The 13,958-nt window shown below is 44.3% G+C and overlaps 2 protein-coding genes across 3 annotated transcripts in view; one reads left to right on the top strand and one right to left on the bottom strand.

Moving 5' to 3' along the window:
* Window positions 1-3,837: 3,837 nt before the first annotated feature.
* Window positions 3,838-13,958, bottom strand: part of FAM81B (family with sequence similarity 81 member B) — a 53,794-nt gene continuing 43,673 nt past the window's right edge. For both annotated transcript variants that reach the window (XM_008261959.5, XM_089313040.1), the window contains 3 exons: window positions 8,784-8,919; window positions 5,944-6,139; window positions 3,838-4,134 (listed from right to left, as the gene is read on the bottom strand). In XM_008261959.5, coding sequence (XP_008260181.3) covers window positions 4,001-4,134; window positions 5,944-6,139; window positions 8,784-8,919 — 466 coding nt within the window. In that variant the 3' untranslated portion in view covers window positions 3,838-4,000. The remainder of the gene's footprint in view (window positions 4,135-5,943; window positions 6,140-8,783; window positions 8,920-13,958) is intronic.
* The window catches only part of MCTP1 (multiple C2 and transmembrane domain containing 1), a 767,919-nt gene continuing 761,802 nt past the window's right edge, over window positions 7,842-13,958 (top strand). Inside the window, exon 1 of the mRNA XM_089313022.1 lies at window positions 7,842-7,980. The gene's annotated coding sequence lies outside the window, so the exon portion shown is untranslated. The remainder of the gene's footprint in view (window positions 7,981-13,958) is intronic.

The following is a 13,958-nucleotide window of genomic DNA, read 5'->3' as shown; positions in this document are numbered from 1 at the left end:
CCCAGTAATTACCCAAGACTACTGGGATGGTGTTAGTGTGTGAAACTACCTGAGATCTTTTAGCAGGTGCCTCAAGTCCGCGGGGTGCATCTGTACTGCAGATTCTTCAATGCTCAGACACCGTCCTGTGTTTACTGGGAGAGAAATCTGACTTGCCAGACATCAGTGCTGTTTGATATAGAGTAAAGTAACTTGTATATTGAGCTTCTCGGGCAGGACTGTTCATGCTTGCTTCTGTCTGCATCCATGGCAAGGCAAAGGAGGCCAGTGCCCCACTGTCAGCTCGGAAGAGATGAATTTGCTGGAAAACAGTGACTCTTGATATTCAGAGCTTCTCACTTGCATGAGCCCTAGCCTAGGATTTATAAGGCCAAAGTTCACAGAAATAAGACATGTTTAATCACAATTGATTAAGACTACTGCCTCTTTCCACTCCTACTTCCTATGATGTCAAGTGGCACTGGAGAGATGGAGTATTTTTGGATCCAGCTAAAGAGGAAGTGAGTTGACAAAACATTTGGGTAACAGTGATATATTCACGGAGTTCACAGTCAGTTTTGTGTGGAGCTGAGTTACTGAAGCTGTCCTGATGTAGCGGTGGCTTCCAGTGATATTCCTATAGACTGCTGTGCCAACTCATCTACATCAGGATAATACATCAACGACAAACCAATGCTGTGTGAGCTTTAGGTCCAACCGAATCAGGGTCTACTCTCACTGGGCATGGTTCTTAGGCCACCTGGAATCTGTCTAAACCTGTGAACACCTCAACTTGCATCCCCAGTAAGCAAATAGTAGCAGAGGGTTTGATGCTTTGATCTCCTGTGCTACTGCCCTGGGCATCACCCGTGAAGACATGGATTCTGGGACAATTTCTGATCTGATCCTATGCCAGTATTTGGACTATAATCTACTTTAGAGGATATTTTTTCCACTTGCTATATGACCTCTCTGCTTTTGTAGCTATGTTGGTAGAGGAGAAAGTATATATAAGTGGGATGGCTTGGTCTTCAATCTTTAGGAATTCCTAACCTAGCCCTTCCTATAAGCATTCATTTAGTTCATTACACAGTTACCCTCACAGACCAGGATATTTGCTGTTGTTTTGGAAAAGATATTTTTATGGGAAACAAAAATACTATGTGATTACAACGTAGAAGCATTCATAAGCACTGAATGTAGAAAATGAAAGTTCTTCAAAACACAGTGAGTGCTAAATTTATTGTATATTCCTGCATTTTTTGCCTGCTATACTCTGCATTTTTTTATTTATATATTTATTTATTTGAAAGGCAGAGCAGCAGAGAGTGGGGGAGAAGGAGGAATGGAGGGAGGGAGGGAGACACAGAGAGAGATCTTCCATCTGCTGGTTCACTTCCCAAATGGCTACAACACTCAGGATTGGGCCAGGCTGAAGCCAAGAGCCAAGAACTCTATCCTGGTCTCCCACAGTGTGGCAGGGGCCCAAGCACTAGGTCCATCTGCTACTGCCTTGCAGGCACTTCAGCAGGCAGCTGGACTGGAAGTGAAGCAGCGTTCATTATGGGATGTTGGTGTCACAAGCCATAGCTAGCTTAACTCGCTGTGCCGCAATGCTGGCCCCTACATTTTTTTTAACTTTTTTTTTCCCCAAAAGCGGGATCATATCCATGTTGCTTTCAAACTTTTTTTTTTAATTGTTTTTTAACCTAACAGTATATCTTGGATACCTCTTTATATTCTTTGTAAGGGCTGTACTGCATTTGGTGAGTGTGTGTGTGCGGGGAGAGGGGGTTTGTGTCAGTCTGATAATAACATTGACTTGTCAATCAGTTCCTTTTATTGAGGTTTTTACCATAACAAACAATCCTGTAATGATTATTCTCACTCATCTTTACACTCTTTTTTTTTGTTGTTCATTTTTTTCCTGTAATACAAATTTCCAGCAATGGTATTACAAGATCAAAGGTATATATTTTTAAAGAAAGATGTCAACAGGTGTTTCCAAATGTCCTCCAAATCAATGAATTAACTTATAGACTCTCCAATAATGTATGAAAGGACACATTTCTCTTTACCCTTGCCAGCACAATCTTATCAATCATTTCAACCTTTGCCATTTTGAAAAAAAATGTCATTGGTTATTATTTTCTCATTGACTTGGAGGAATTATTTGAGATTACTTGGGATATTAGCTCTTTTTCTTAGCATGACACTTGATTGCAATGAGCATGTCTGTTGCATTTTAAACTCTTAAATCCTGCTATAAGAATTTCTCTGATTATAGAGCTATTGATGCTGCATGCAGAGTATTATGATTATTAATAATAAATGGAGATATTTTTCTTATAGTAAAGGAATTAGAGAAGTGGGCATTTGTCAGTAAAATTTATTTGGGAGATACGTTTGCTCTTTTTTAGTGCCAAAGTTGCCACTCTTCGTACATAAACCAACGGAAGAGATTAAACCTGACAAAGATCCCTCTGCCAGGCTTCCGAAAAGCTCTGTGGTTAGAAAGTTGTCCTTGTCCTAGCAGATAGCACATGCTGGGAATAGTTTATTTTCATGATTTTACTGGCCAATACCATGCTCCGCACTTAACATACATTAATATCCAGAAAAGTTAGACATTCTAATTTTATATGCAATTAGTGTTTTTCAAGTACTTCTGCATTTACCCACATAAAATTATGTTGACTATTTTTCCTTTTTAAAAGATTTATTTATTATTCATTTGAAAGGCAGAGAAGGAGAGACAAAGAGATTTTCTGCTTGCTGGTTCACACCCCAAATGGCCATAACAGCCAGGACTGGGAAAGGCCGAAGCCAGAAGCCTGGAGATACATCTGGGTCTCCCGCATGGGAATACTTGGGCCATCTTCTTCTGGCAAAAGCGCATTGGCAGGGAGCTGGATTGGACTGGAACAGGTGCCCATATGGGATGCTGGCATCACAGGTATAGCTTTACCTGCTGTGCTACAATGCTGACCCCAGATGTTGGCGATTTTTCCTGGAAGCTGTTATATTCTCTTACATAGGTTACCTCTCACTTCTTCCTCATTGTGATACATAAGGAATATGATGAAAATATACTTTTTTTTTGACAGGCAAAGTTAGACAGTGAGAGAGAGAGACAAAGAGAAAGGTCTTCCTTCCATTGGTTCACCCCCCAAATAGCCACTACAGCCTGTGCACTGCGCCAATCCGAAGCCAGGAACCAGGTGCTTCTCCTGGTCTCCCATGGGGTGCAGGGCCCAAGCACTTGGGCCATCCTCCACTGCACTCCCTGGCCACAGCAGAGAGCTAGACTGGAAGAGGAGCAACCGGGTCAGAATCCGGCGCCCCAACTGGCACTAGAACCCGGAGTACCGGCGCCACAGGCGGAGGATTAGCCTAGGGAGCCACAGTGCCGGCCGAAAATATCCTTTAAATACGTATAAATTAGACGTTAGAAAGGAAAACCTCTGGTCAAAAGTTGCAAATTGAGAGCTCACTGGGCAAATCTGCTCCAGTGACACATCCTTCATTGTTTGGGAACTATTTTGAACAGTTACTAATGCCAAAAACTGGAGACGTTTCTACTGAGAAGCTGACAATTTTTGTCAATATGGGACTAAAGACATATTCAGTGATGAACTGGAACTACAGAGTGGCTCTTACTTTTAGGCTGAGTCAGTCATCTCCGATTTGCCGCAATTTCTGCCACTCTTTAAAGTCTTATACCTGGCCTACGCCGCTCATCCAGCTACTTTATGCAGACTGCTCTTTTTTATGTGTAGACAAACAAAAAAAACATAAAAAGACAGCTATGTGAAGAAACCCCTGAAGTTTTTCATTCAGAGATGGAAAGCATCGTTAAGTTTCTTTGCTTTATTGTTTTTCTGGTCACATCCTTCGAAAGTGGTAAGACGTTCAGATTCCTCAGAAGCCCTAACCTCCCGCCCAGAGATGGGAGCTTTCTTCTCACTTTCCCCTACAAACCATTCCACAGGCCGGTGCAAAAGAGGATGATGGGAAAGGTCTATATTTCCTGGAGCTCCACTATCTTACGCTGCAATTTCTTCAGGTCTTTCTGTACTTTATATTTCTCTAAATCCATCTTTGTCTTCTGTATTTGTTGGAGGGAGGTGAGGGAGTCGTGGATCGATTTAAATCCTGGGAGAGGGTAAGAGGATAGCTATACTGAAGCAGCGCAGCAGAATAGAGAGATAAATGTGTATTTCACAGAAGTTGCTGAGCAGAAGTTGTGCCGTAGTTGATCATCATTTAATTCAAAGCACACCAAATGCCCTGGGGACCAGCCTAAAATGTTTATGGTCCCTTTCCTGCATGTCTCCAGGATGCGTTAGCAGCAGTGTTTTAATGATATCATCATGAAAATTTAACTCCGCTCCTTCCCCTCCTCCCAAACATATTGCATTAATGAAGTGATTCCAGGTTTCAAAAGAAATTTAAAATGCCTTTTTCTTTCTGCTTTGACTACTTGTTGGAGCTTTCCCCTTTTTTAAAAAAAAAAATCTTGTTACCAAATTGATGGTGAAGACCACAGTTGAGATTCTGAAAGTCCTCTGAAGTGACCTGCTTGAAGGATCTCAACAGCATAATCCACCTGCTGCCCACCGCCCACCCCCTGCCACGCTCCATGCCCTGGGGGTCTCCCCCACCCACTCCTGCACTGTCATCTCACACAGCCAGCCACTGGTGACCGCAGGCCCATTCCTGATGGGCTGAGGCCCTTCGCGTAGTTGTTTCTCAGTGTGTTTTTATGAAAGGCACAATGGAAGAAACCATCCAGTCCCCTTGACTGGAGCTCCCACTTAGTAAAAGGCAGAAACATACAGAGGATGGCTTCTGCTCCGGCTGCCCCCGAAGCTGTGCCCATGGAATGAGTAAAACCCAACCTCTGATAGCTATGCAGAAAGCAGGTCCCCTAATAGAAGGGCCAGTTAGGCTTGGGACATGGTTCCTGGCTATATTGATTTGAGGGGAGGTGGGGGTTGTGAGCGTCAGATTCCCATGCAGCCCATTAGACTGCTGTGCCAGGAACATCCGGCAGAAGGAGACCCTGACGTCTTCCCAAGGCACAACTTGGTAGGATTTACCCACGTTCCTAAGATCCAGAGGACAGAAAATGGATTGGGACTTTCTCTTATAAAGGGACCCCTCTGACTTCTGGTAATTCCTGCAGAACTGTGGCTCCAGGCAGATGGCTGCCGCACGGCGCCGATCCCACGTCCTGCCCTTTGACAAATTAGATGACGCTAGCTCAGCTCCGCACTGCGGCCGTCAGCCCCTTAAGAACAGCAGTCAGTGTGCCGGCCTCATCTTTCTTCTTCACTTCTAAAGGTCAAGTCTCCAGGCTGACATCTGTGCAGGTTCATTACCTGCAGCTCAATGAGAGAGCCGTTGGATGGAGGCCCCTAGTTTCATGATATACCCTCAAGGCAGGTCTCAGGAATGGCCAAAGGAATTTCCAAGTCTAGCCATCCTGTGGCTCTATGATTGCAGAGCGGAGAAAACCTCCCAGCAGTGACAGGCTTATGACATTGCTAGGTGCCAAGGAAGAAGGTTAACTTACTTCATCCCTTTCTATGCTGGCCTGGCAGGGGTGGGGTGGAGCACTTTTTTCTACCGAGAGCCATTTGGATATTTATAACCTCATTCGCGGGCCATAGAGTGTTACCAACTCAAATGTTAGTCTGCTATAGATGTACTGGATTTTGAGTCCCACCTGTGTTTGCCTTGGCAGGGCCCGACCAAATGATTTTGTGGGCCTTAGATGGCCCACGGGCCTGATGTTCCCCAGCTGTGTTACAGGCTATTTGGAAAAGCCCAATTAAATAAATAAGCAGCTCTCGCATGGCAAGGTTGATCCCTGGTCATTATCTCTTAGTAGAAAACTCTGAGGAGTCAGACAGCAAGGAGAGCTGCTCTTTGCTTCGTAACAAGACAGCGTCTGCTCACCTGACTGGTACTCGGTCTGCATTTTCTCCAATTCCTCCCAGATCTGCTTCTCCATGTGGGTCATCTTTTTGGACAACTTATTTTCTATGTGCTTGGCTTTGTTGAACTCTGCTTCCTGTTTCTGTGTGTTGATGAAATTCTCTAGTTTACTTGAAAGCTGCAGCAATTTTTCTTCCATTTTATTCTCAGATTTTTCCTAGGAAAGAGATGACGAGATAAAACTCTTGCAGAAAAGGATGCTCAGGTAGAGGGATGTTCCCACGGAGGGAATATGTGTTCCCATGTTCACGCTTTCATGGTCAGCTTGAAAATTCAAACCCACAATCCTTGCATCGAAAACTGTTCACAGCCGGTATCGCGACTCACTAGGCTAATCCTCTGCCTTGCAGTGCTGGCACACCGGGTTTTAGTCCCAGTCGGGGCGCCGGATTCTGTCCTGGTTGCCCCTTTTCCAGGCCAGCCCTCTGCTGTGTCCAGGGAGTGCAGTGGAGGATGGCCCAGGTGCTTGGGCCCTGCACCCCATGGGAGACCAGGAGAAGCACCTGGCTCCTGGCTTTGGATCAGCGCAGTGCGCCGGCCACAGCGCGCTGGCGGCGGCAGCCATTGAAGGGTGAACCAACGGCAAAAGGAAGACCTTTCTCTCTGTCTCTCTCTCTCACTGTCCACTCTGCCTGTCAAAAAACAACAACAACAACAACAACAACAAAAAACTTCACATATGTAAGAGGTAACCCTTGGTTTGAGCTTGTTTGCTTGTGGTTTCTGGAATGGTAGATGTTATGCGAGAAAAGGGCTGTGTTGCGTAAGGTGCTTTGAGGGGTTGGAATTTTAGTGTAGTGTTGGAGAAGATGGTTTAGATCCTGCTTTCCCCACGTTGCTTGGACGAACCCCTAAGTGTTAGAAGTTCTTAGTCCCTAGACGTATATACCTTCACGTGGACGCATTTTAGCCAGAGAGTGCCCCTGCACGCCACCTGTTTATCAAAATCACCTGGAATCAGGAATCAGGAATTCCCACTTCATTGGTCCATGACGGAGTTCAGGAACTGATATTTGAAAGGGCTCCAGGAGCCCCTTGGGCTGCTAGCATCCCATTTGCAGGGCCTGGGGTGGAGTCCTGTCTTGGCTCCCGACTCCAGCTTCCTGCTACTGCGTGTCCTGGGAGGCAGCAGCTGGGGCTCAAGTACAGGGCTCCTTTCACCCACGTGGGAGACCTCAACTGATTTCTTGTCTCCTGGTTTTGGCCTAATCCAGCCCAGGCTTTGCAGGCATTTGAGGGGTGAATCTCTTTCTGTGGGTCTCAAAAAAAAAAAAAAAATGAAAAGCTCTTTAAGAGTTTCTAACGTGCCCATAGAGTTTGGAAGCAGGACTGGGTGTGACTGGCAATTCTTTTTCCTTTGGCCCTGCCTGACTTAGGAATAATGACTGTCTTTCTCTGCCATGTTGTGGGGAGGCCCTGCCTGCAGAGGGCTCGAGGGCGTCTGGTGCTGCCTGTAACTGACAGGCCTGCCTGATTGAGGGGTGAAGGACTGGCAGGCCCGCTTGGCCGCCCCTCTGACAGCCCTTCTCTGACAGCCTCGCCTGTCTGCTTACAGTGGACTCCAGCTGGGTCTCCCGACCATATCAGCTGTTTGCCTACACAGGTCGGGGCTGGGGATGTGATTTCCTGAGCTGCCAGAAGCCCCTCTCCCTAAGTTCTAGAACCATCTTATTTGAATCACCTGCAGGGCTCGCAGTCCCTGACCACGCTGATGGCCGGCTGCTGTTCCCCGCCCCCTCCACTGGTTGCCCCGTGGGAGCTGCTGTGGGAAAAGGAAGCCCTGATGTAAACACATTTAATAGCCTCACTGCCAAAGCCTGGGGCTTATTTTACATGATCCAGTCTGGAAAAGGAGTTTTGGGAAACTTTTGCTCTACGAATGAACGGCTCTCCAGCAAGGTGGGGTGGCTGGTCGAAGCCCAAGTTGGCAAGCTGTTTGGTGCCTACACGTCGTCGCCCAGGGGGCTCGTCTAGATGCACCAACTCCAGGGGACGGAGGTAGGAATCCATGTCATTGAGCAAATCTTTGTGAGTTACTTTGGTCCAGGGAGAACACACTCTGAAATGGAGGTTTGCAGAGCTGGGGAGGGGCCAGGAGCGAGACCTCTGGGCTCCGCGTGAGTGTTAAAAAAGCATATTACCAAGCACAGTGGAGATCACTCTGCCTGCCTGTGACCTTGACCGCTCAGGATGTGGGGTGAATAGGCAGGCCGCTGCTTTAGTTCTGTAGTGAGCTGGGGATCCCTGCAAGCCAGGATGTACCGTTAACCCTCTACCTGTGTATCAGAACGCCCCCTTTCCCAGGGTGCACCTGTTTCATCCAGGACCTAGAAGGAGGGGTGTGAAATATTAAACTTCACTTGGAATTTATGTAGGGGTCAAAAAGCTTCCTGGTGGCTTCATGCAAGTGGAGGCAGCACCTCGTATGCCATAAAAGGGGCCAGCAGTGGGGGAGAGCTCTCCTCTGCTGACCGTGGCTGGAGGTGCTACTCAGGTTTTCTTTCTTCCCTCTCCCCCGACCCCTGCTCCCCCTGGGAAACCCACTGGTCCACTCATAACAGGTATATCTCCCTGTCGGGCAGCCCACACGGAAGCGTGAATGTGTGTTCACTTTCTCACCTTTTAAATAAGGTCTTGTTATGACTTTGTGCAGCTTATACCTGTCTCAACTTAGAGTGCTTATCTGTGTGTGGGACAAGAACCCGGAAAAAGGTGAGAATACACCCACGGCCGTCACAGCTGCTACCATCCGGGAGTGACGGGGCAGCTGGTGGCCCTAAGGACATCCCAGAACCCCTCACCTGTTTCTCCTGTAGAACCTTCAGGCATTCGTTTATATAGCACAGGTGGTCTTTTCTGTATTTGAGGAACTGGTTTTCGGTCCACTTTTGGTTGTTTGAAATTTCTTCATACAGATTACTTGAAAGTGAATTAAATCTGAAAATAAAACAGATTTGTTACGGTTTTAATACGTGAACGTAAACTTGAAACCAAAATTGAATGTTCGCAAAGTCTGTAGTTTTGAGCATGAGGAGGTTCCGTGCGCTTAGCATCACCTGTGTGAGAGGAGCAAGTTAAGTGCGAGGGGATTTCGAGACGTTTATAAAAAATGGAGTAGAAAGTAAGTTCATTTTTCATGCAGTTTTTTTGAAATCTGCACACAAGCGCTCTTCAGAAAGTTCATGGAAAATATGTATTATGAAAAAGCTATGCATGGATTTCAAAGTTTTCTTTGCACAAGAAAGCTTGTCTTTTCATTCCATTTTCCTTGCACTTCTTGAAGTATCCTTATATTTTCGCAGGTGATTTTCTCATAGTGAAGATGTGAATTTCAAATTCCCTTTTAGAAAAGGCAGAGGTAGGAATGGCCTCTAACCCTGCCCTTCCCCAACGAGGAAGGGCATTCTGGGCTCCTGTAGCATGATAGCAAAAACTATTAGAAGGGCAGGAACAATCCATGTTGTTTGTGATTGAAAGTATTCAGGCTTTGTTACAATATGTGGTACTTAAAGTTACCATGTTGTTTGTAGTTGAAAATTACCATGTTTGTGATTGAAAATATTCGGGCTTAGTTACAATATGTGGTACTTAAAATTATGGGGATGATTGCTCTGATGTTTTCAGGCAAGGTTAATTTAGTTTGTGCTATTTACCATCGCAAATTGCTTAACGTGAAATGGCCTATAGTGCACATACATACCTCTCCTGCTCCCTGAGACGGTGTTGGGATTAATCACTTGAAAAGAAGTTCTGTGAAATCATTTCCACTTTTAGTTAGACCCACGGCTCTCATCTAGGGGCAACTTTGTCCCTCCCAGGGGACACCGGCTAAGTTCTGGAGATAGTTTTGGTTGTCACATGTGGGAGGTGCTGCTGGCATCGAGTGGCCAGAGACCAGCGATGTCAGCAAACATGTCAGAGCGGGCAGGACAGCCCCGCCATGCGAGCTGGCCTGGTGGAAGGCACACAGTGTCCAGGCTGGGGAATCCAGATGTCGATGAAACCAAGGCATGGAAAAAGGAGGTTGGTTTTTCAGCAGTTCTTTAAGTGATAGTGAAACAGCTGAATTTGGACCTTCGTCTTTGCCAAGTCCTCACATTACTCTTGATATAGGGAGGGGCATTCTTTCACATGGATAGCATATCTTAATTCAGGTGAGTACCTGAACGTCGAAGAAGATGAAGTTGCTTTCTCTTCCTGGTCTTAATATAATCATGATTTGCAACAGCCTGATAGCTCCTGGATCTGACACATACACCCACCAACCCGTGCCTGGACCACCTCATTTTAGCCAATTATTTCCTCTAAACTGAACACTGGTCCTCAGCAAACCACTTGCTCTTGCCTTTACTTCAATTGGATTTGTGTTCAAACATCACGTGATCACAAAAGACTTTTAATTTAATGTCCTAAAAAAAGGAGCCTTTTTCCTCGCCTGACACCCCTTATTCTCTTCCCATACTTAACCTTTCTCCAAAAGTCTCCTCTCCATATGAGCTATACTAATTTGTGTGCCCTCGTCTGCACCAGCACTTAAAGCTCCATGAAAGCAAGAGTTTTGCCTTGCTCATGGCTGTGAACCATGTCTGGAAGAGAGTAAGTGCTCAATAAGCAGTTGTTGACGAAATGAACAAATGAGCCACTCTGTCCCATTAAATTGCTTCCATTAGGGCTCCTGGCAAATAGCAAAGAATACATTTATCAAGCTATGTAGAAACCTAGTTTGCTTCAGTTGTCAACTTCCTTTCCCTGTGTCCTGTGATATGTTAATTAATAGTAATGGGTCGAGGGAAGATTAAGTCCCAAGATAACCAAGAGATGGCTTGAAATTGAGAAGCTGGCATTCAGTCCTCACCCTTCCTGTGTAGATAAATAAGAGCATTTACTCTGTTGTCACTGATACAATATTAACATCCCTATGAAAGCCAACAAACCATTAACTGTGCCCATGTAATAGCTCTGCAAACGTATCTCAGTAATTGAAATACTGAAATTAAAACAAAGCCATAAAGAATGAATTACTACTTGTGATCCTTTTATTACAAGGTTTGCCTGAAATTGGAGGCTCAGTTTCTTGGGTACAATCAAAAGTCAGACTCTTCGTCTATTGGTAGTGTATTAAAACATAAAAGCCTTTTTTTTTTTTTTTTTTTGTAACAGGCGGAGTTAGAGAGAGAAAGGTCTTCCTTCCGTTGGTTTACCCCCGAAATGGCTGCTACAGCCAGTGTGCTGCGCTGATCCAAAGCCAGGAGCCAGGTGCTTCCTCCTGGTCTCCCATGTGGGTGCAGGGCCCAAGCACTTGGGCCATCCTCCACTGCCTTCCTAGGCCACAGCAGAAAGCTGGACTGGAAGAGGAGCAACCGGGACAGAATCTGGCACCCCAACTGGGACTAGAACCCGGTGTGCCAGCACCACAGGCAGAGGATTAGCCTAGTGAGCCACAGCACTGGCCCATAAAAGCCTTTTAAGAAAGTATTCTCCTTGAAAGATAAGCATAAAATAAAGGTTTATGGGAATATTTTTCTTTGCTTAGACTTTTTACCTAACAAAAGGGACATGGTTTTCTCTAGTTCTGTTAATTATAGAGTTTCCAATTGAAATGTCAACATCTTAGATGACATTGACATTTTTGTTCCCAAATCTTCTATTTTGCTGAGTGTAGGTGTATTTCTATCAGATGTAGGTTGGTAAGTATATACATAGGTAGGTAGGTAGGTAGATGAAAGCTTTAGTGTTCCTCTAAGTGCAGAAATCAGGCTTCAGTATTGGCCAGAGAGCTCACTAGCTCTATATTAACCATCACCCAGAGAGCTCACTAGTTCTATATTAATCATCACTTGTCTTAGAAGCCTTTTTATTTTTTAAGCGCTCAAATTCAGGCTATTGGTCATTTTCTTTTTTATTTAAGTTTGTATCCTGATGGAATCAGGTTAAAATCCTTCCCAAAGTCAGTTGTGAGGAAGGAAGTTATAGTGGGAATCTATAGCCCCAGCAAAGCCCAGGGCTAACAGTGGAGACAGTCTCATGGTCATGATTAACATACTTGACTGAGACGTAGCTCATCCAGTCTTACCAGTTATCTTGTGCCTCAAACCCAATTCTTGCATTCAACAATCATTTGAATGAACTTCTTATAAGAAGATGTGGAAGAGTTTCAATTCTTGGATACTGTTAAAATTAACAGGCTCTCAAGAATTTGGAGAGTGGCTTTGATCAAGTGTGAATGTGAAAGAATTAATGGCCTTTGAGCTCTCTCTCTCTGATTATATTTGGGAAAGGGCTGATGACAGACTTTGTGCTTTACTAACTTGGTGATTGAGTCTAAGATTTCAAATTTCATAGCAGAAGCAAGGAGTTAATTCCAAGAAACATTGTTACTTGGTAATTCCCAAATTGTACTTGAACTTAAATCCCAATACCTTCACAATCTGTCTCTTGGCCACCCAAGAAAATGCGATCTTTACCTTCCCTAAACTTCTGCAATGCAATTAGTTTGTTAGAAGATAGAATTGTGATCTCATGAACTGAATGAAAATGGCCTGAGTTTTGGAGCCAGACACATGCCAGCAGTGTGACTTTGGGCATATTACTGAATCTCTGTGACTATAAATGTCTCATCTTTAAGTTGCAAGGAGACCCACTCCACAGGGCCAGCTGCATTGGTTAACTTGAGCAATTCAAGATCGATAGACATTTATCAATAAGTTATTTATCAATAACAACTACTACATTTACTACTTCTGCCTACTGCTATATCTCATTTAACGCAGTCTTAACTTTTATTTGAGTTCTGTTTAGCTTTTCACTGACTCATGTGGTTTCTTCCCAATTGTCTGAGGCTAGGATTATGTTTTGGATATTTCAAAATACAACTTACATATTATAGGTGCTTAAAAATCATTGCGATTGGGTTCTATTTGTGTTTGAATGTGATGGGCACTGAATTAAAGATTAATGAAACATATCCCTGCCTTGAATAGTTTTTAAACTTTCTACTGTGGGAGCATTTTCAAAGATGTGTGATAAGATTTAAGTCCATGCATTTGCTTATTTGACCACATTTTTCTCTTTAATCACTGTCTCCTAATAGCATCAGCAGAAAGAGCTCTCTGGGGATGACTGGCAGGTGCTGGCCTGCCAAACCCTTGTTAAAAGACGGTGGTATATCACGATGGCTGAGTCTCCAGCTATCTGAATACAAAATTGTTGACTTAGGACATTCCTTAATTGAATGCATAAGATTATTCTGGAAGGAAGAGGCTTAGTACTGGGGTCCAATGTACATCTCTTCTGTCAGGTTAATAGCGCCAAAGACTCAAGAATTCACAAGAAAATCCCCAGATGATAATGTGGTTTCTAAGCTGAGTTTAAAACAAAAGTTTAGTTGACCACTAAGCTTGAATTTGTTCATGTTCAATTGCTTAATTAAACTGAACATTTATGTTATTAAAATGCTTTTAATAACTCCTTTGTTCAGAAACAAGAAAGAAAAGCAAATTCTAAACCCAATCTACTATAAATTTTTTTAAAAGATTTAATTTATTTATTTGAAAGTCTGAGTTATATAGAGAGAGGAAGAGACACACACAGAGACACAGAGAGGCCTTCCCTCTGCTGGTTCACTCCCCAAATGGTCCCAGTGGCTAGGCCTGGGCCAAGCAGAAGTCAGGAGCCAGGAGCCTCCTCCAGGTCTCCCATGTGGTTACAGGGGCCCAAGCACTTGGGTCATCATCTGTTGTCTTCCCAGGCTCATTACCAGGGAGCTGGATCAGAAGTGAAGCAGCTGGGACTCCAGCTAGTGCCCACATGGGATGTTGACTTTACCCACTGTGCCACAATGCTGGCCCCTCTACTTTAATTTTAAATTGACATATCACACAATTATAATGTTGGCATTGATTTGTATATGTTTTAAAGCTATTTGTTGGTCAAAGCCAATCTTGCTAAAAGCTAAAGATCCACCTACCAGATTAAAA

The sequence above is a fragment of the Oryctolagus cuniculus genome, chromosome 14 (assembly GCF_051225735.1).
Source record: "Oryctolagus cuniculus isolate XC-2025 breed Fujian yellow rabbit chromosome 14, ASM5122573v1, whole genome shotgun sequence".
Taxonomy (NCBI): Eukaryota; Metazoa; Chordata; class Mammalia; order Lagomorpha; family Leporidae; genus Oryctolagus; species Oryctolagus cuniculus.
Note: the sequence above shows the minus strand (reverse complement) of the source record. Positions and strands in the feature narration are given on the sequence as shown.